The sequence below is a fragment of the Peromyscus leucopus genome, chromosome 4, assembly GCF_004664715.2.
Source record: "Peromyscus leucopus breed LL Stock chromosome 4, UCI_PerLeu_2.1, whole genome shotgun sequence".
Lineage (NCBI taxonomy): Eukaryota > Metazoa > Chordata > Mammalia > Rodentia > Cricetidae > Peromyscus > Peromyscus leucopus.
This window is the reverse complement of record NC_051066.1, coordinates 88,325,800-88,349,117: the sequence shown is the minus strand read 5'-3', so window position 1 is coordinate 88,349,117 and position 23,318 is coordinate 88,325,800. Positions and strand designations below refer to the sequence as shown.

The following is a 23,318-nucleotide window of genomic DNA, read 5'->3' as shown; positions in this document are numbered from 1 at the left end:
TTAATAAGACCGTTTAGAATTACATCTACAATTGTTGGTTATGGTTTTAGGCCCATGGGAAAATTTAATTTGGATCACAAAACTACAATTAGGAACTTCTGGTTTGTCTTCTATAAGTTGCAGCTCGTTTCATGTAATATAGTTATGTTCATAGCGGCACAGGGAGTATGAACTGACACATGAAACCCACCACATAATTTAAAAAGGAAGTACAGATGGCATTAACACCATCTGATATACTCTTGAAACTTTCTCAGATCCCCATAGATTTCACAGCACCCTGGTCAAGTAGATTTGGTATTGATAATCATATCAATAGAAAATACGAGAAGAAAGACAACCACTCCCTTCAAGTTCATAGAGCCAATTAGCAACTGAATCAGAGCTCACTCAGTCCTTAGCACCATTCTTCTGTTAACCAAACATGAATGCAAAGGGACTGTGGCAATGGTGGTGACCATAGCAAGCCATCACAGAATGTGGAGAGCAGCCATCATAGAATGTGGGCTAATCACATACCACAGACCATGGACAATATGAGCTCAGTTCATTATCACAGAAGGGCATGATGTATGGCTCTTGTATTAGTCAGCTTTTGTGCACAACAACAAGATACCTGAGAATTCCTGAAGCAAATAACTTAGAAAGAGAAAAGGCTTATTTTTACCCATTATTCTGTATGTTCTATGTCAAAATCTAGTGTTTCTTTTGCTTCAGGCATTGTGCAAAAGCACCATATCAGGGCAGAAGAACATGGCAGACCCAACTGCTCTGCCCACTTCATGAGCTGGAAGTGAGGAGAGACTAAGGTCTGACAATCCTATTGAGGGTATGTCCCCAGTGACTTAAGGACCTTCTATAGGGCTCTATATCTCTCAAAGGATCTAGTAGTACCATGCTGGGAACCAAAGCTTTGCCAAATGGGTCTTTGGGGGACTTACTAAATCACAGCAGATGTTATCTTGTGCTATGGCTAAGGGATTAGGAGAGAGCAAGGACTGACACCTTTCTTTGTGTCAAGGTGTTTAACTGAGGTCATATTGGGCCTCATGTCTATCTGATTGCTGGATGATGGTAAAGTTGTTCTGTAGCTGGAGTTTTCCTGTGTACCACTTGGCCTGCAGTCAGGACAAATCTCTCACCCACAGTCTCACAGTCTCACAGTCTCTTTTATAAAATATTCACACAGAGGCTTAATATTATTTATAACTGCTTGGCTATTAGTTCAAGCTTATTACTGACTCGCTCTTACACTTAAATTAACCCATAATTATTATCTATGTTTAGCCACATGGCTTGGTGCCTTTTCTCAGTTCTGCTGTCACATCTTGCTTCCCCTGTGTCTGGCTAGCAACTCCTCACTCAGCCTTCCTCTTCCCAGAATTCTCCTCATCTGCCTATACTTCCTGCCTGGCTACTGTCCAATTAGCATTTTATTTATCAACCAATCAGAGCAACACATATTCACAGCATACAGAATGATATTCCACAGCATTGTTTTACAGATGACTAGTGGCTTTTGGTTTTTAAATCCTCATGCTTTTACACAGAAGTCATATTCTCAATGGGACTTGCCTTGAAAATCCCATTTAAAACTGCAGCCCCCACCCACACCTTGCCTATGCTGATCCCCTCACCTTGGGGTGATTGTGAGCAATCACCACAGTCCTATGAGATCTATTTTTGGGTGGAATACAAACTTTCACTAACAGCAATTTAAACACATTTTTTTTTTTAAATAGAATTAATGACTATAGTTGTGCTGGCTAGTTTTATGTCAACTTGATACAAGCTAGGTTCATTGGGGAAAAAAAGGAATTTCAATTGAGAAAATGCCTCCATAAGATCCGGCTGTAGGCAAGTCTATGGGGCATTTTCTTAATTAGGGATCAATATAGGAGAGCCTAGCTCATTGTGGGTGAGGTCACCCCAGGCTAGCAGTCCTGGCTTCTATAAGAAAGCAGGTTGAGCAAGCCATGAGGGGCGAATGAGTAAGCAACACTGCTCCATGGCCTCTGCATCAGCTCCTGTCTCTCTAGGTTCCTGCCCTGTTTGAGTTCCTGTCCCAACTTCCTTTAATGATAAACAGTGACAAGGAAGCATAGGCCTAGTAAACTATTTCCTCTACAAGTTTCTTTGGTCATGGTGTTTCATCACAGCAATAGTAACCCTAACCAAGAAAAACGATGGTTCAGAATAAAATTTGAAAATTCAGAAGATAAAAACAAAACAGCAAGCCCAGGTTTCTTAAACTAACTGGATCCTTCTGCCATCTAAGACTTAGATAATTTTCTGGGGAAAGAGCAACAACCAGTGGGATGTAGTGAATTTCCATGTGCCTATGATTACAATAATGATCTCACAGTACCTTTTTGACTTTGTTCTTCTTCTCGTAGGTTTCTGACAGGGGTTTTTTCTTCTGTTGAGTTGTGTCTTTGGAGAATAAATATTCAAATTCACTGGTGTCCTTAATATGAGGTTCTTCTAAGGAGTCCCATAAAGTTGGTGTGGCATCTTGGCTTGAAAGAGAAAGCATCAAGTTAACTGTAGGAAACAAAGCAGGAAATAGTATAATATGTTGAAATCTTTCTCTAGTGCACTTTTAAAAATGTGTAAAACCCTGGTAAAGCTCAGATAAAAGCTTTTCATGTCACACATTTTAGAAGTCAAAATATGTAATAGGATATTTGAACCTACATCTTCACATAAACATCCAAAAAACATGATGGTCATTAGTTCAGTCCAGAGTGCTAGAGAAGGCTTTTAGGACTAGAATTCCTATGGGTGAGGTTTGGTTCCTCTCTCAGCTGTGGCATCTCCAGAAGCCAAAAATACCATCACAGGGAGGCAGAAGGGATAATCAATTCTATACATGGTCAAGGTCATCCTTTTAAAAAAAATGTATATGCATGTATGCAAGAGATATGTACATGGGGGAGGATATGCATGCCATGGCATGCATGTGCAGGTCAGAAGACAATTTCAGTTCTCTCCTTCCACCACTCAGAACCCGGGGATCAAATTCAAGTCACCAGGCTTGGCTGCAAGCATCCTACCCCCACAGAGCCATTTCACAGGCCCAAAGTCATTCTTTAAAGGATTGAAAATGGAATGTAAGGTAGAGATGTGCCCCCTCTGAGGGTTTTAAATACAGTTTTCAGAACTGAGTCAGGTCAGCTCAGTCCCAAGACTTAATATGTGACTAGTCAGCCACTCATTTGATACATTGGGTTTATAGGATCCCACCAGAGACAACACTGCCACACCAAATCATATAATTTTGCCATGTTTCAGCCCCCCATGGGGATTCCAACTAAAGCATCCATGGGGAATTTGTATTTTATTTTCCAGAAATAGGCTGTTATGAAGCAATGAGCAGGCAGCTGCAGGAAATCAAGTATATCAGAAGCACCTCGAAAAGCTGGGGTATGTGGGCCTCCCTAGAGTCTCCCTCATTTGGACTGTGTGTGTCATTTGTTTTCTGCACATTGTTGGCATTAAAACGCTTTGTCAAGTTATTATTAATGCCACAGAAACAAACAGTAAATTTCTTCTATATTGATTTTTGAAATACATGAGCATGGCATGCATAATAAACACTTAACAGTATTTACCTTTGTTTCAATATATATGTTTGTTTCAATTAAAACTAACAATAAAGTTACCTTTATATAATATACTACATAGACTACTTTGTATATAATAAACATATTTGTTACACTATTATATGATTTGGTACCAAACCATGATTTTCATATTCAAAGCAGTTGTGCTCAGAGGTATAAAATTTTTTTGAGGGACCTGTGATGAAAGAATGGGAATGTGTTACACTGGCAGGGAGTGGCCGTGCTGTGGTCTTAACACATCATAGAGAGGACAAGGCTGACATGTCTACCAAGTCAGTCACTCACTCCTAATGTCCTGTTCATCTGCTTTTCATTTGATTTGAAAGTGAAGTACTAGATTTACCGTGTTTGCAGAACCAGCTCAACCAATGTAACTAATGAAAGTTTGAGCATTTGACTGTTTTCCATTAAAAAAAAAAAGTGGGAAATTACAAGAGGAAAAAACAAATCAATGATTTTCCCCCAACTCTCATTTACCCTTCTTTGAACAGTGGATGAAGGGCCTGTCCTCCAGCATGAGGTTTTATGATGCTATGTCTATGGCATTGGCTGCTCCTGAAGTCTCTTGGGGGATGAAGGGAAGGCATGTAAGTGAGAAACAGGTGTGAGACAGTTATATGTGCTGTCAGAATGTGCTAGTCCAGGGCTCACAGGTGGGATTCATCACTGTAGAGTGACTGTACAATGAGTTGAGAGCACTAATAAGGAAACACAACTCAAATATTCCGGGAAATCATCTCTTAGGAAATATCCAAATCTTGAATGAGAAATGGGATACTAGCACATTACTGTTAGTGTTGGGGACTATTTTAGGGTCATCTTTTTTCTTTTTTAAACCATTCATTTGGGAAATTATAAAGCACTTTTATCAGCATTAAATAAATATATCTAGAAATTTCTGCAAGTAAACTCTTGACCCTTATTTTTTGGCAAGAGGACTGGGGACAATATGAAATACATCATCAACTTTGGTCATCACATGCTTGCTTTGGTGGTATTTCCTCTGCTCTTATACTGGCTTCTAATTTTTTTTTCTATAATTGTCAATTATAAGTTATTTTGTTTAGTTATGTTGCCTTCCCTAAGCAAAATTTTAGAAAAGCTTGAAAATTCACTACCACCATTTTGAATTGGGGAATAAGCTTTTTTTAAAAAAATGTAGTTTTAGCCAGGTAGCAGTGGCGCACACCTTCAATCCCAGCACTTAGGAGGCAGAGCCAGGCAGATCTCTGTGAGTTCAAGGCCAGCCTGTTCTACAGAGTGAGATCCAGGACAGGCACCAAAACTACGCAGATAAACCCTGTCTCGAAAATATACATTCTTTGCAAACAAATAAATTTCAAAACTAGAAAGCAATTAAGAAACAAGTCAATCTCTCTCTCATTGTCCTTCCGAGAGATTCAGAAATGAAACAAGAAATCTAACTCTAACTTGTTTGGATGGAGATTTCCAAGTCATCATGACTTTCTGCCTCATAGGCCAAGCTCAATAACATACGCAAATTGAAGGTGCTTGCCACATCAGCTCCCCACACATGCTACTTTCTCTGGACGTCAATAAGTAATATGGCTGTAAAAGAAGTCTTATGAACAGATTCAAAAATGGGGGTTGCATTTTAAGACTCTCTTCTGATCTAGACAATGAATAACTCAGCCATCTCAGTATTTTCATAAAAAATTGAAGCATACCCGCAACTGCTAAATATCCAGATTCAACAAGGAGCCCTAGAGATTAGTGAAGAATACCTTTGAATGTATCTACAGGGACATTTCCAGAGAGAATTACAATAGGGTAGGAAGATCAGCCCTGAATATGAGTACATCATCCCACAGGCTCATGGCCTAGATGAAAGAAAAGGAGAAAGCTTCTGTTGTATTCTGTTTCTCTCCTTCCTGGCCAGGAGATGAGCTGCCTCACTGTAGCCATACCCTCACTGGCATGATAGACTGAAATCTCTGAGACCATAAGCCAAAATAAATCCTTCACATTTTTCTCAGATATTTGTCATAGTGATAGAAAAAGAAAGGACAAGACCAGACCCAAAGGCTGGTTATCAAAAACTAAGAAAGGGTATCATAAAAGATATTGCAGAAATCCTCAGTGAACCAATAGTGCAGACTCTGCTCCAGTGTCTTTATAATTACTCAACTAAGTCAGTGGTGTTAGAGATGGCCCTAGTTTAGACCTGAACTCTTCTCTAGTCCATAAAATGGAACATTTATCTTGAAGAAGAATCTGATACTGAACACATTCCTTCTCCCAGAAGACCTGGCAGAAACTATCTGCCCCAGACACTGTAAGCTTGTGTACTCAAGGCATTCACTATACTATAATATTTAAAAATGGGTATTACCCAATGTAAATATTGAGCTGTCAACAATAAAACACCACTTGGGAAGACTCCTGTGAATTTGTAATGGAGAATGGGTCAAGGGAGAGCTTACCTCTTATCACTTATTTGTATTCTAGTCCAATACAAAGGCTTCATGGGACAGCTGGGTTCAATGGCTGGTTTACGAGGACACTGACTAGAAGAAGAGCTGAGTCCAAAGGATAGTCCAGGAGGAGGTGGAGGTGCAAGTCCTGGGGGAGGAGGAGGAGGGGGGAGAGGAGGAGGAGGAGGAGGAGGAGGAAGCCCTCCACTGTTAGGAGGAGCCAGGACATTAGGAAGTGGTGGTGGGGGAGGAGGTGGGGGAGGTCCAGCACTTGGAGGCAGGGGAGGTGGTGGAGGAGGTGGAGGAGGTGGTGGTGGTGGCCCAGCACTCACAGGTGATATGGGTGGTGCTGGTGGCAAAGGTCCAAGTCCAGTGGGGAGAGGCGGAGGGGGAGGAATGAGAGGCGGAGGAAAAGGAGGTGTGGGAGGTGGAGGTGATATCTTCTGTTGACTGGATGAGATGCCTTCCCCTGTCTGAAGTGGTATGTGGATGTCTTTACTGTCTTTTGTGGGAGAGAGTTGGGTTAACGAGATATTCAACTTCTTGGGTGCTATCTGGTTGCTTCTGGTTGTCTTGCTTTCACCTTCACAGGGCTTGAGGAACGTCTCTCTGTCTGTCTGGATGCACACATTTCTGAAGGCCTTTGGGGGGCAGTCATCATCAGTAGAGATGCATGCGTCTCTCATCTCTTCACATCCTCCTCCCCAGCGGTGGTCTAACTGTTGCTTGAGATTTTCAATAGTTTCTTCAAGTCTTGCTGTTATTAATGCATGCTCACCCCGGATGTGAAATGTCTTAAGTTCAAATTGAGCCTGCAGGAAAAAAAAAACAATCAATGAGAAAGTAAGAGTTTAATGATAACAAACCCCTAATAGGCATTCAATAATACCATGAAGGTGTGAATGCATCCTTTAAAGCAGTGGTTCTCTACCTTCCTAACGCTGCAACCCTTTAATAAAGTTCTTCATGTTGTAGTGACCCCCAACAATAAAATTATTTTCATTGCAAATTCATAACTGTAATTTTGCTATTGTTATGAATTGCAATGTAAATATTTTTTGAAGATAGAGGTTTGACAAGGGGTTGTGACCCACAGGTTGAGAAGCACTGTCTTAAAGACTGGCCCACATAATGCAGAGAAATGAAGACATTTGTTCAAAAATCCAAAAAGGTATAAATCTTCGTTTTAGAATTTTCCAGACAACTAAACATCTAGGGGCTATTGGATAATTTCATTCTGTCTGAGCTTATGGGAGATTATTGCCATGAGTTAAAGTTTAGAGCAAATCTTAAGAACTTTCACTTAATATCAAACGCAGAAGAAATTAATTTAATAGAGGTTTGGACATGCTTGGATGTGTCTCTTACAGCTTTTGGTGTGGACTGAGAAAAACAAAGGTAAGAGGGGTGTAGGGGAGGCCACTTAGAGCTTGTGCTGGTGTGGGGCTATTCTTCTCTGTTTGTTAGAGGGTCTCCCCCATCAGCTTTCCACAGCACAGATGCAGAAACAGGAGGCATGGAGAAGAGCAATGCCACTTTAGACTGTCTGTCTGTTTTTTCAGTTTCCAGATGAAAGCTGACCAGTGTCACTGTTTGGGGCTATTTCTCACTGCTGGCCCTCATCCAGGTTCTTAGCTCCACTGAATGACATCAGTGGAATACTGTCTTTATTTCTGCATCCCTGCAGTGAGAGCAGTATTGGAAAGGAAGATGGATAAAATCTCAGAAACAGTCACACACACTCTCTGTCTCAAGAGCCTTGCTTAATGGCTAATCAAGTCTTTCTTTCTATAATGTCAGCCCACAGATATCTAGAATAACAACTATATATGAGGATATAGTCCTTCACACTGTTAAAGAAATGTGTTTAATGATCTAGTCAGCAAGTTTAAATAAAAAGGAAGCATTTCTCTGCCTTCACTGAGATACATTTTAACTATTTTTTTTTAACTAGGTTCAAATTTTCCCAATATTGATTCTGACAAATCAATCCCCAAATAGCAGGAGAATTTAAAGACAAAAGCTTCTGATCATCCCATTCTTAAACATAACAACTCCGGGGAAACTCTGAAGAAGTAGAGAGAGCAGGGCACTAAAATGTGCAACACAGTGGATAGGTTAAGAACCTGAGTTGGGATTCACACTATCTATTCCGTGCCTAAACTTCGCTGCTCTCGAGGTCTGTAGCCTTAGCCTAGCCATTTCCTCATTAGGGGGTAATGATGGGCCATTTCCAGTGTGGTGATATTCTAATTGTACTGAAATGTGATTTTGATTGTATGTTAATAAAGTTGCTTGGGGGTCAGAGCTATTACAGTCATAGACAGTGTGGCAGTGGTGGCGCACGCCTTTAACCCCATAGATCTCTGTGTGTTCAGGGATACAGCCAGCATTGGAGACATATACCTTTAAGACCTGGGGGGCTGTACATACAGACAGTGATGAGGCAGTCATGTGTTTGGGTTTACAACCAATGAGAAGGCAGAATGACTATGAAACGACTTACACACAGGGAAATAGCTCTCTTTCGGGAAGCTAAGACCACCTCAGGAGGAAGGGTGAGATTTTAGCTCTGAGCTCTGACCTCTCGACTTTCTCTTTTACATTGGTTCTCTGTTTCTTATTTAATAAGACGGTTGGTTACATCTACATCTGGCGCCCAACGTGACAAGAATCCATTAAAAACCACTTGGCTCGGGCCTAGGTCTGCTTGGCCTCAGGCCGGACTAACTGTGAGCTGCTTGCTTAAAGCCTGCTTGCTTAAAGCTGGTGCTACAAACAACTCAGCCCTGCCCTACCGAACAGGGCCCCTGCCTGTAAAGCCAACGCACGTGGTCGGAGCCTAAGGAAGCCAGAGCCAAGCCTTGACTCGGCTCAAGAGGGAACACGTGGCTGGATTTAAGCTTTAGCCGGCTATGCTTTCTTGTGCGTTCTCTCTCTCTCTCTCTCTCTCTCTCTCTCTCTCTCTCTCTCTCTCTCTGGATTTACACCTCAGTCACTAGGTGGCTGTTTTGAAAATCCCCTCGGATTTCTACTGTTCTACGCAAATTTGGTAAGTCACAACATATCAGAAATTTTAAAGGAAACTATTTAAAAGAGAAATTTTTTCCACATTAAGAAGAAAATGGGTTTTATGTGTACATTGGAAGAAAATTGGGTTTTGTTCAAAAGTTTAGGCAGTCTGACAATGGAACAACTATATGAGAAGATTAGTATTGTTGGAATTATGCAGTTTATTACTATGCTTATCCTCCTTTTGCAGTTTAAAAACATAGTCAATTTAAGTGCCAGGATAACAGCTTTAGAAAAACTTGTTAAACCTGTAAAAATTCAGACAGAAGAAATTAACAGCGAAGTTGTTTCAAATTTGGATCATAAGGTTACAGAAAGAAAGCCTGTTTTCACACAGTCACCCTTAATTTATCCTGTAACAGTACAGCAGAAGCCTGACCAAATGGCTACACAAAATATTTGGGCTCCAATTGAAATGCTGGATTTAAAAAGGTTTAAGGAAGCAATAGTATCTTATGGCATGCATTCCCCATATGTAAAGCAAATGTTAAACTCTTGGTCAACATATAATAGGATTGTACCACAGGACTGGCGGGACCTTGCACAAGCTGTTCTGGAACCCAGCCAGAGACTTCAATTTCTAACGTGGTTTAAGGATGAGGCTAAAAACATAGAAAAACAATGGAGGGATAAAGGAATACAAGTTTGCCAGGATCAGCTTTTTGGAGAAGGCCAATATGCTTCAGTACAAACACAATGTTTATATGATGTCCAAACCCTAGTTTTATGTCGAACGGCAGCCTTGAATACATGGGACAGAGTTGAGGAACCAGGAAAAAAATCTGAGTCATTTACAAAGGTTATGCAAGGCCCAAAAGAATCTTTTACAGATTTTTTACAAAGACTGGCTTCAGCAGTAAAGAAAATGGTCTTGGATTCAGAAGCTAGTAAGGCAATAATTAAATCTTTGGCCTTTGAGAATGCGAATGCAGCATGCAAAAGAATAATCAGGCCATTAAGGGCAAGGTCTTCACCTTTGGAAGATTGGAATAGAGACACAGTTATTGTTGAGGCTGATGAGCATGATGATATGTGGGTAGGAGAAGCAATTTCAAAAGGTTTGAGGAATGTTAGATGTTTTGTGTTGCTGGAGGGCTTCTCTCCAGGTTCCCCAAGCCCCGCAGTCCCACAATCCACTTATAAAATAATCACTCAGACGCTTATATCACTTATAAACTGTATGGCCGTGGCAGGCTTCTTGCTAACTGCTCTTTTATCTTAAATTAACCCATTTCTATAAATCTATACCTTGCCACGTGGCTGGTGGCTTACCAGAGTCTCTACATGCTGCTTGTCCTGGCAGTGGCTGCAGTCTCTCCCCTCCTTCTTCCTGTTTCCCCCATTCTCCTCTCTCTTTGTCCCGCCTATACTTCCTGCCTGGTCATTAGCCATCAGTGTTTTATTTATATAGAGTGATATCCACAGCACTTCCCCTTTCTTCTTTTTTTAAAAAGGAAGGTTTTAACTTTAACATGGTAAAATTACATATAACAAAACAATTACCGAGCAAGAATTATAGTTACAATATTAAAGAAGATGTCTTATCTATCTTATATTTGTGAGTTTAAGGTTTTATAGCTAACTTATCTTTTATCATAACTGAGGAAATTATGACTATCTAGTCTTCAACCACATCAAAGACCTGAGAAGGAACATAATGGTACCTGAGAAATGGTAGATGGATGCAAGCAACTTTCGGGAATCTTGCAAGAGTAGACCAAGACAGCTGGCAGCCTGGACAGTCACCTAATGTTTCTCAGCATTGTTGGTGCATTCAAATTGGCTACAGGCCTAGAGTATCTGACAGACCATTTTTAGAAGCAGGAATTCTGAAAGACCATCTTACCCTGTCTTGGCAGAGTACAGTGGTCGCTTTCCTTGTGGTATATATAATATCTTAGATAGAACATATTAAGTATTAGATTCAGGTTCTTTAGGATAGGACACCTTTGAATGATCTTTATAACATGCCATTTACCTATGCTCTATACTTCTCTGGATTTTAGAATGTGTTTCTTGCTTGATATTGTTTGCGTTGGTTGTAGTTACATCTTATCTAGGTCATTATCCCTCATTATTTCTGGACAATATTTGATAACCATTCCTTTGTATATAGTCTTGTATTAGTTTAGAACCTTCTTATTTAGACAAAAAGGGGGAGATGTAGTGGGTAGCCATTCCAGCTTGGATCTGGAAGCTCCAACCCCCATTGAGACTCTGGCAACTGTCACGCCTACGAGGCGGGGCGAGGGGAGGTGCTGGAAACCTGAGAGCTGGATGGGCAAGCGCTCGCTCTGGGCGCGCTCTCTGCGCCTGGACCCTGGATAGTGGAGATTGATTGTGCAGAGCTCCAGAGAACACCGCTGGATTGCGATACACTTTCCCCAGACCCCCGCGACCTATCCATTCCTTCATTTGTAAGTCATCCACTAAATAAATCTTCCTTTTAACTACGTGGAGTGGCCTTTATAATTTTCCCCAATAGTTTTGGATGTGGAAAGCAAGGACATTTGAAAAGGGACTGTAAACAGGTCATTCCTAGAAACAATGTTTCTTCAAGGAACAATGGCAACAGAATGCCCCTTCCTTCTGGAGTATGCAGAAGGTGTGGTAAGGGAAAACACTGGACAAATGAATGTAGATCAACAAAGGACAGACAGGGTAATCCTTTGCCTCAGTCTTCGGGAAACTCCCAGAGGGGCCTCACGCAGGACCCCATTGCAAATCCAGTTCAAACCTTTCCTGCAGCCATAGAGGAAATCCCTGCTCTGAGCAATTAAATAACCAAATGCCTATTGGAATAAATCATGCTGGTCAGGATGATGAAACAGAGAGAATAGAAAATTCAGGAGAAAACATAAAGAAAATTTTTTGGCAAACTTCTATTAATGAACAAAGACCAAAATTAACGATAAAAATAAATGGTGAGCCGGGCGGTGGTGGCGCACGCCTTTAATCCCAGCACTTGGGAGGCAGAGCCAGGTGGATCTCTGTGAGTTCGAGGCCAGCCTGGGCTACCAAGTGAGTTCCAGGAGAGGCGCAAAGCTACACAGAGAAACCCTGTCTCGAAAAACCAAAAAAAAAAAAAAAAAAATGGTGTTTTGTTGTCTGGTCTGGTAGACACAGGTGCGGACATTACCATAATTGCACCAGAATTTTGGCATCCAACTTGGCCTCTTCAGGAGGTAAATGTTCAACTGTTAGGAATTGGGACATTATCTCAGGTGAAACAGGGTGCAAGATGGCTCGAATGTATAGGTCCAGAAGGTCAGAGAGGAAAATTAAAACCAAATGTGGCTAACATAACTATGAACCTGTGGGGTCGAGACTTGTTGCAACAATGGAATACTCAAATTAACATCCCTCCAATCTCCGAAACAAATCATAAACTAGCACATGTTACTGAGAGAAATATTAGAAGATATTGTTCTAATGAGTGGTCACCAGCCATCCATATTATACAAGAACAGGGCACAACAAATGATGATCTTCCAAAGACACCAACAGCTCTACCTTTAAAATGGTTAACAGACAAGCCTGTATGGGTCCAGTAATGGCCTTTAACAACAGAGAAACTCCAGGCTTTAGAAGAGCTGGTAGAAGAACAGTTAGATGCTCAGCATATTGAAGAATCAACCAGCCCTTGGAATTCTCCTGTATTTGTTATTAAAAAGAAATCTGGTAAATGGAGAATGGTAACATACCTTAGAGCAATTAACAAAGTAATTCAGCCAATGGGCTCTCTACAATCTGGGATGCCTTTGCCTACTCTGTTACCAAAAGGATGCCTCTCATAGTTATTGATTTAAAAGACTGTTTCTTTTCAATACCCTTACAAGAAAAAGACAGAGAAAGATTTGCTTTTCCAGTGCCTACTTATAATAATTATCAACCAGTTAAAAGATTTCAATGGAGGGTCCTCCCACAGGGAATGTTGAATAGCCCAACTCTGTGCCAATATTTTGTACAACAGCCATTGGAAGTGATACGTAAAAAATTTCCTAAATCTATAGTTTATCATTATATGGATGATATTTTACTAGCTGACTCAAATGCAGATACTTTAGAAAGAATGTTTGAAGAAGTAAGGAAAATTTTGCCTTGCTGGGGATTACAAATTGCTCCTGAAAAGATACAAAGAGGAGATTCTATTAATTATTTAGGATATAAAACAGAGCTACAAAAAATTAGACCCCAAAAGGTGCAAATTAGGAGAGATAGACTACAGATTCTTAATGACTTTCAAAGATTATTTGGAGATATTTCTCATCTACGAACTATTGTTGGGGTAAAAAATGATGAACTGACTAATTTGTTCAAAACCTTAGAAGGTGACAAGGACTTAAATAGTCCAAGAGAATTATCACCTGAAGCTGAGAAAGAATTGGCCTTGGTAGAAAAGAAAATGCATGAAGGGTACGTGGATCATATTGATCCAAAGCTGGATTGCATTTTGGTTATTTTACCTTCTAGGCATTCTCCTACTGGAATATTAATGCAGAGGGAAGATATTATATTGGAATGGATATTTTTACCAAATAAATCAAATAAAAAATTAAAAACTTATGTGGAAAAAATCTGACTTGATTTGCAAAGGAAAATTGAGACTTCGTCAATTAGCAGGAATAGACCCAGCAGAAATTGTCATACCATTAACTAAGGAGGACATTGAAAAATTATGGACAGAAAGTGAACCTCAGCAAAGAGCTTGCAGTAATTTTTTGGGAGAAATTAACAGCAAATATCCCAAAAGTGATAGAATTGATCTTATAAAGAGAGCTGATTGGATCTTGCCTTGAATTGTACGGCAAAAACCAATATCTGGAGTTTGTACATTTTATACAGATGCCAACAAACAAGGAAAGGCAGGTTACAAATCAGAAAATTTAAGTAAAGTGGTTCAAAGTCCTTATAATTCAGTGCAAAAATAAGAATTGTATGCTATTCTGTTGGTATTAATGGATTTTTCAGAACCTCTCAACATAGTAACTGACTCTCAGTATGCTCAAAGAGTGGTATTACATATTGAGACTACAGAATTTATCCCTGATGCTTCAGAATTAACTTTACTATTTATTCAATTACAAGATACAATCAGGAAAAGGAGTCATCCTTTATATATAACTCACATCTGATCTCATACTGGTCTGCCAGGCCCTCTAGCACAAGGCAATGATGAGATTGATAAATTATTGATAGCAAATGTGCTGGAGGCCTCAGAATTTCATAAAAAACATCATGTCAATAGTAAAGGCTTAAAAAAGGATTTTTCCATAACCTGGCAACAAGTCAAAGAAATAGTAAAGAAATGTCCTACGTGTTCCTTCTATAATAAAACGCCATTACCAGCAGGATGTAACCTAAAGGGTACTCAGAGGAATGAAATCTGGCAGATGGACGTGTTTCACTTTGCAGAATTTGGAAAATTGAAATATGTACACCACACCATCGATACTTATTCAGGATTTCAATGGGCAACTGCTTTGAGTTCTGAAAAAGCTGATTCTGTAATCACTCATTTGCTAGAAGTTATGGCCATCATGGGTATACCTGCACAAATCAAAACTGACAATGCTCCATCATATGTCTCTGTTAAAATGAAACAGTTTTTTGCTTATTACAATATAAAGCATATTACAGGCATACCACATAATCCTACAGGTCAAGCAGTTATAGAAAGATCAAACAGAACTCTAAAGGATATGCTAAATAAACAGAAATGGGTAACAAAAACCCCCAGAAATAGACTGCATAATGCTCTTCTAACTTTGAATTTTCTGAATGCCAATGAGAAAGGAACAACAGCTGCAGAGAGACATTGGATAATAGAAAAAACTACAGAATTAAATCAGCCTATATACTTTAAGAATGTGCTGACCTCAGAATGGAAACCAGGGTATGCATTACATTGGGGACGAGGTTTTGCTTTTGTTTCTACAGGAGAAGATAAGCTGTGGGTACCATAAAAATTGATAAAGGTTTGATTTGAACAAGAGAAACCTCTTATTTAGAGGAGGTGATAGTTCATCAACCAGCATGAGCATCCAATTTAAACTAACTTGTATTAATAACACATGCCTTTTCATTTAGTCAGATAATAATTTGCCAAAAAGGAACATCCCCAAAATTAGTCTTGGGGAAAGGTTTTTGTTTTTGTCTTTTAAGAGAATGAAGGTTAAGGAATCTGAAGAACACTGGACAAATGAGACAACTGAAGAAAAGGGACAAATCATCTATCCCAGGAAACAGAGTAAAACGGCGTATGGGTATATATTATCTAAAAAATTTTATGTCTTCCTAAATGTTTGTTTCTGCTTTTCTCTAAAGATTTAACACTATTGGTCTTCTAATAGTCCCAGTTCAATTAAAATTTAAAGCTGACTTTGGAGTTGGAGAATGGCTCTCTCCATCTTTAAACTCAAGCATGTTGTTAAAAGGAAAATGCAAACTCCTTGTATTATGCCAGAATAAAAGAGCCATCTTCTGCTATGGGACAGGACAAAAGCCAAATTAATTAAGGGACTATTCTATTACTAATCTCAACTCTTTGATTCTATTCTGATTCTTTAAACTTTTCTTAAAGTATGGATTTTATATCAAAATTTACAAGATTAAATATATATATAGATATTTATACATTTTAAACTTTGTTAAGATATGAATGGTCATACAGAGTACTAACTAATTCTAGAAAAAAGGCTTCAATTAGCTGCATATATATGTCTTTGTGTTCGAGTCTCTTCTCAGTTTTCTGCAGGAAATCACGGCCAGGCCTAACATCAACTGAAGTCTCCAGGAAGAGGATGGGGCCCCACAACAACAACAATTCCACGTGGACAATAATAATATCATTAAGCTGACAAACATCATCCACAGATCAGCTTTGAACTACAAGGTGCTCAGAGCAATTTTGAGATGACTAGCTGAGATGATCCAGTCTCAAAGACTACTTGAATAAGGACTTGAGATAAACCCTGAACTTTGGCATTATACACAGACTGGATAATGAAGGATATAGTTACCTTTCCTAGAATTTGACAATTAACCTAAAATTTTTCTTTCAGGATAAAGAAAACTTCGCCCATACCCAGCAGGAAGCAATTTTAAGAATACGACGCCCACATTCCCAAAGAGGTGGTGTGGGGCAGGTGGTTTTTTTGGTCTTTTTAATGGGTTTTAAGTCTGGGATAATTTTCAATGTTTAGGGGAGTTGGTTACAAGTTGTTGTCAAGGGTTAGGAAAAAGGCTAAGCAAAGGAGATTAGATTTAAGGTTCTTGTTTAAAAAAAAAGGAAGAAAGAAAGAAAAGAAAAAGACAATTACTAGTTTTAAATACTTTACATTGGATTGGATTGTTTTATATTGTATACAAATTTGAAACTGATATTGTTAGAAAATGCTATATGTATATTTCTAATTGTATTTATACCATTCATTTAACAATGTAATGCAATTTTCTGATCCTTGAATGTTATTATTACCAACTATAGGATATAAAGAAATGAAAGTTAGTAGTTAGACATTACAATAGAACTTGTAGTCATATTAGATATGTTTTAAAAATTGAGCAGAGATGTTTTAGACAGGTCATCTTCAAACCCTTCAGAGATCTACAGAATATGGCATTTAAAATGTTTTATAATTTTTTTTTTTTTTTTTTTTTTTTCGAGACAGGTTTCTCTGTGTAGCTTTGCGCTTTCTGGAGCTCACTTGTAGCCAGGCTGCCTCGAACTCACAGTGATCCGCCTGCTCTGCTCCGAGTGCTGGATTAAAGGCGTGTGCACCAACGCCCTAAAATGTTTTAATAACTTAGAAAATTTTTCTTTTTTGAGACATGTCGGCTCCTGGCAGTACCAATCTACTTCAGAGAAAATATGGGCATTGAAGAAACTGCATATGGAGTCAACCTTCATTGTGGCAAAAGTTAGCCACTGGACAATAAAGTATCCTCGAATCAACGGGACAAAATGGACAGACAGAACATGAAACAAAGGACTACTGATTCTTGTCAAAACAAGTGTGGTTATGGCTTTATCAAAAGGCATCTTCTGAGGCCAGGACAATATGGCCCCATCCCTGAAGTGGCCTTCGCAATCCGGAAAAGGTACAGTGCCCTTTTCTTCGAAGGCAGCTTAACAGGCAGAGGGCCGATGGCTTCTGTTGTGCAGTGGAACAGCATCTGAAAGCTCACGCCTCTTGATAGTAGACTGGCATTTAATAGAGGGATGTGGAGAAGAAGGGGATGCTGAGATGAAGCCATATATACACAGCCAAGAAGAATGGACAGCTGAATTCAAAAACTGTCAACAATTTCCAGAATTTAAAATCCTGAATTATGACAGGACACTAGTGGAATTTAGGTGTTTCTGGTACATGGACTGCTCTCACCCAATGTGAGGTTGAACTGTTGACCTTGTGTACATCCTACTTCACAAATGAGTCTGTCAGATACGCTAAGCCTGTAGGCTGAAGATGATGCCCCAACACTGTGGAGAAACCTCAGGTGACTGCCCAGGCAGCTGGCTGTTTCTATCAACTCACAAACTTTTTGGAAGTTGCTTGCATGCACTTCCTGTTTTTATTTTTGTTAGCTAATATTATTCCCTTCTTGGGTCTCTGAGGGAGTTGAAGATTAGTTAGTTATAGTTGAAAATTAATTAGGATAGAAAGTGAATTAGATACATTTTGGACTTAACAAAATAGGATAGATAATGGAATTATTTTCTCTGATTTGTCAAATGCCTGTTTAGGTATTTATTACTTGTATATATTGTATATAGTTATTGTACTTTTGTATATAGTTTTTCTTATGTTAGTTATAACCTTTTGCTTTTTTTCTTTTTATTAAAATAGAAAAGGGGAAATGTGGTGGTATTCTAATTGTACTGAAATGTGATTTTGATTGTATGTTAATAAATAAAGTTGCTTGGGGGTCAGAGCTATTAGAGCCATAGACAGTGTGGCGGTGGTGGCGCACGCCTTTAACCCCATAGGTCTCTGTGTGTTCAGGGATACAGCCAGCATTGGAGACATATGCCTTTAAGACCTGGGGGGCTGTACATACAGACAGTGACAAGGCAGTCACATGTTTGGGTTTACAACCAATGAGAAGGCAGAATGACTATAAAACAACTTACACACAGGGAAATAGCTCTCTTTCGGGAAGCTAAGACCGCCGCAGGAGGAAGGGTGAGATTTTAGCTCTGAGCTCTGACCTCTTGGCTTTCTCTTTTACATTGGTTCTCTGTTTCTTATTTAATAAGACAGTTGGTTACATCCAACTGTCTTTTGCTTGTTTGTTTGTTTGTTTTAATGATTAAATGAGATGCTTCATGTAAATCAGGACACTTCCACTGGTGTTAATAACAATGACATTGGAATAAGAACTTCGTAAATTCTTATTATTGTAAATTTTCATTCAACACTTTGGTTGAATGAAGATATAAAACTAGGAAAAGTTGAAGCCATGAATATGAGCAATACACTACAAATACAAAAGTGTGCTCAATTTTCATGTGTTCTACTACCAAGCACCTGCAAGCAACTTGAAACTTCATCCAGCCACGTAGTGAAGGCTACCTTTGTTTCAGCATCTTTCCAGATCCATCACTTCTCTCCACCTCTCCTACATCCTACTGCAATTTCTACTCCGCATTATGCACCAACATTTTAACCTCTGTGATTACTTTAGTTTTGTCACAACAAAGTAACTTAACATTGGTGTTCCTCACCAAACCTATTTTCAAGACAAGTTTTTGTATTGCTTTGTATTGACAAGTATTACTGAGTCAATCAATACCGACGAGTCAAGAAATGACTTAAGACTTCAACCTCTTACAGATACAAAATAACTACAAAGACAAGCATCCTCTAAAGAAATTCCCCTTCAATAAGATAACTGAGCAACATCTCTAAGTATAGGCCCAGGACCCAACTCTCAACCAAATCTGATGATATATGTGCTTGTAAGCATTGTTTTGGAAGCTGAGATGAATGTGTGAGCTTACTGATGTAGGCAGAAGACAAGTTGGACAGGTTAATGTCTGTCTATCATAGTTTCCCTGTAAGAAAACTGGGGGTAATAGTAGGATCCACTTTCCAAAGCAGCCGTGATGGGTAGATGAGTCCCCATTTGTAAAATCAGGTATTGAGGAGCATTTAGAATGAAGTACTGTGTAAATCCACATCATTGCTGTTGCCTCTTGCAATGCTAGACATTGGCCAGAGACCAATGACCACATCTGTGTGTTGTGAACTCACTGCATGTAATCCTAGTGAAATGTTCTATCTATCCTGCTCCATGCTTCAAAAGTATACTTTAAACCTTCCCCATTCACCTCTTTTCCTTTACGGCAGAGCTTTTGGGAGTAAAAAAAAAAAAAACAAACAAGAACTAAATATAAAAAAATTACCCAACATTCGCTGTGTCCACTTTCTTATCTATTTGCTTCTAGCCAAACTACAGTTGGCTTCTGTCCACTGTTCTATAAGAACTCATGGGATTTAGGCAACAATTTTTGGTAGATTTCCCCTGTCCTCTCTGTTGGTGCTGTCTGCAGCTAGTGTCTTGAAATTGAACGTCCCTGGAATCCTAATTCCACCCCACACTCCTATCCAGGTATTTTTCCTCCTACCTCTCTGCTCTCTCCAGTCAGCCCTGGACTGCCTTCCCCTTTATTCCTCAGATGTTGATTTGCAAGGCTTTTTTTTTTTTTTTTGTCATTCTTTTTCTCACATTGTACTCTGTCTCTAGGTTTTCTGTATTCATAGGATAAATGAAATTCACTCAATGATACACTGGCAACCTCTAAATTGGTACCTTGAGACTGTGATTCCAACTATCCTTTAGATTAACACGCCTGCCTATTTAATCAGCTAACTCAGACTTCCCAAGTCTGAAACAGCATTCATTAGGGGCAAACTCCAATTCGTTTCTCCTCTGAAATTTCTCTTACGTCATCTGGCACCACCTGTACACCATGTGGGCTCCTTGGTCTCATTCAGTCTGATTTAGTCCTTAGTTTTCATCTACACCACCTAAACCTTTTGCTGCCCCCCCCTTTTTAATCAGGACAGTGGTTAGAAATCTACCTGGTTTTATTTGCTTGTTTTATGTTTGGCTTTAAACTTTAATTTAGCCAACTCTGATTCCAGGAAGATTTTTCCCAGAAACAAATTCATATGCTTTATTCCTTAAGACCCTTTCCACACTGAGCTATGACTTACAGACCTGAATGGAAAAGTTAGCACAGATCGCTCCACTTACCACTTTTCTGCCTCCTTCATGCACTTAGGGCCCTTGCCCCTTGCTGAAATGTGCCAGGGATTCCACACTTATATATCACCTTGCCTCTCCCAGGACCATGCTCTTTCATGAAAATAATTGTCCCTCTGGACTCCTTTTCTTTGCAGCAAACACCCAAGGAACGATTACCAAGAGTAGATTAACCAGTGTAGATTCCATAAGCAGGTGGTATATAAGTTGTACTCATTGCCATGGGGGAGGGATAAATAAGAAGACAAATAATGAATTCCCAGGTATTCCACACCAACATGCTGAGGTTATGATGAGAAGTCCTACTGATCACTAAGATTTAATGCCCACCCCCTTACACACAAACAAAAACTGAACCTATGCCCATCACTACTCAATAATCTCTTCATCTTGGTAGAAATCCCCTCATTCAGCCCATCAATTTCCTATTAATTATTTCAAAATGTGTCTGGTTGTGTTATACATCAAGCATCTCAGGTCCATGCACACCAGAAAATGAGCTTTTGGGGAAGCTGTTTTTAACTCTATTTGTGCTCTCCTTACAACATCTCTGCACATGCCCTTTTTCCCTCTTTGTTGAAGCTCATCTCTAGAGACAGAAGTGATTTTGTAACAAGGTCAGAGCAGAACTTTGCTTGATAATCATGTGCTTACTCTAAGATAATCTTTCTCCAGGATACTGGCTTTCCTTATGAACCATCAAGCCCAGGCCACAGAACCCTCAGCTACAAACCACTAAGTGAATGGAACATAGTGCCTCTATAACTTGTATACTCTTCTTTACTTGAACAGTGAACCCACAAGAGTCTCTTAATCCTAGCTCCTTCAAACTCACAACCATCAACAAGACAATCCCAATTAAATCATGCTGCTTTCTTTCTTCAACATTATTTCTATTGGTCCAAGGAATAGTTCTTAAGCTTGCTCTATGTCAGAATCCTCTGGGGAGCTTTGTAGAATATACCAATCAGGCCCATTCCTGCAGACTTTCCCTCGTACCAGTGGTCTTAGGACTACCTAAGAGGTTTTTCCAGGAGCCAGAGCAGAAGCCAACAGCAACTGTTGGTCATCTTTACTCTAAATTAACACAGCAGCTGAGATAATATGACACCAAGGTACCGGTTCCTTCTTATGGCCTTTCCTAATTCTGATGTGTCCCAGTAAAGAGGGTATTTCTTCACTATCCACATTGAAAGAATAGTACTTTTACACAGCAAGCATTAAATGCTTACATGATAGTTGTTACTCTTGCAAACTTGGTCTCTGCCTATTTTTTTCAGACACTTCCCTATACAATCCTTAAGTTGAACTTGAATGCATGTTCACTCTCACATCCTACTTGCTTGCATGCTGCCTCATCAACACCTTCAATCCTTTATTTGCCCTAGGAAAAACTCACTCAAGCTCAGCTGAACTTTTCTTGGTTCTTCTAGACACAAATTCTCCATTGTCTGTATTGCCAAAGAACTTTCTAGGTTCTAATTGTATGATAGTCATTTATGTTTATCTTCTTTGAAAATCTAAAGGCTCCAGGCAGTTGGGAACCACACCTTATGCATGTTTAAACTTCCAGAACATTACATGGCATTTGGCTAGTTAAGTATCCACAAATGCTAAGTGAGTTGAATTGATTGATTGATTCACCTTTTAAGTATAAAGTCTTCTTTGAGCCTCTGTATTACCTATCCAACTACAAATGAAGCTTCAATATATAAGCATACGATTCTCTTTGTGTTTATGTTAGTCCTATACACAGCATAAACTGCAAGACCTCTCTATTGTCAGTTATCAGCCATCACTTACAGATTGATGAAGACCTTTTTTCGTACATCCCCCAGAGCCCTTCTCTTTCCCTAACCTCTCTGGGTCTATGGACTGTAGCTTGGTTATCATTTTCTTAATGGCTAATATCTACTAATAAGTGAATATATACCATGTTTGTCTTTCTGAGTTTGGGTTATCTCACTCAGGACAATTCTTTCTAGTTCTATCCATCTGCCTGCAAGTTTCATGATGTCATTTTTTTTTAAACAGTGAGTAACACTCCCTTATGTAAATGTACCACATTTTCTTTATCTGTTCTTCAGTTGAGGAATATCTAAGTTGTTTCCAATTTCTGGCTATTATGAATAAAGCCACAATGAACATAGTTGAGGCAAGTGCCCTTATGGTAGGATAGAGTGTCATGAGGTAAGATAACTTAGTCTTGAGGAACTGCCATATCGATTTCCATAGTGACTGTACAAGTCTGCATTCCCATCAGCAATGGAGGAGTGCACGCCTTGCTCCACACCTTCTCCAGCATGAGCTGTCACTTGTGTTATTGATCTGATGGGCATAAGATGGAATCTCAAAGTAGTTTTGATTTGTATTTCCTTGGTGGCTAAGGATGTTGAACATTTCTTTAAGTGTTTCTCAGCCATTTGAGATTCCTCTATTGAGAATTCTATGTTTGGATCTATACCTAAATTTTAAATTGGATTATTTCGTTTTTTCATATCTAATTTCTTAAGTTCTTTATATATTTTGGGTATTAATCCTCTGTTGGATGTGGAGTTGGTAACAGTCTTTTCCCATTCTGTAAGCTGCCTCTTTGTCTGATTGACAGCGTCCTTTGCCTTACAGAAGCTTTTCAATTTCATGAGGTCCCATTTATTAATTGTCAGTCTTAGTGCCTGTGCTATTGGTGTTCAGTTCAGAAAGTCTCTTGTGCCAATGTGTTTAAGGCTATTCCTCACTTTCCCTTCTATCAGGTTCAGTGCATCTGGTTTATGTTGAGGTCTCTGATCCACTTGGGCTTGAGTTTTGTGGAGGGTGATAAATATGGATATATTTGCATTCTTCTACATGCAGTTATCCAGTTTGGTCAGCACCATTTGCTGAAGATGCTGTCTTTTTTCCAGTGTGGTTT

At 39.3% G+C, this 23,318-nt stretch overlaps 1 protein-coding gene across 1 annotated transcript in view; it reads right to left on the bottom strand.

Annotated features, from left to right (window-relative positions):
• The window catches only part of LOC114697497 (formin-1), a 270,035-nt gene that overhangs the window by 176,339 nt on the left and 70,378 nt on the right, over positions 1-23,318 (bottom strand). The window contains exons 4-5 of the mRNA XM_028875752.2: positions 6,071-6,873; positions 2,369-2,519 (exon numbers count right to left, since the gene is read on the bottom strand). Coding sequence (XP_028731585.1) covers positions 2,369-2,519; positions 6,071-6,873 — 954 coding nt within the window. The remainder of the gene's footprint in view (positions 1-2,368; positions 2,520-6,070; positions 6,874-23,318) is intronic.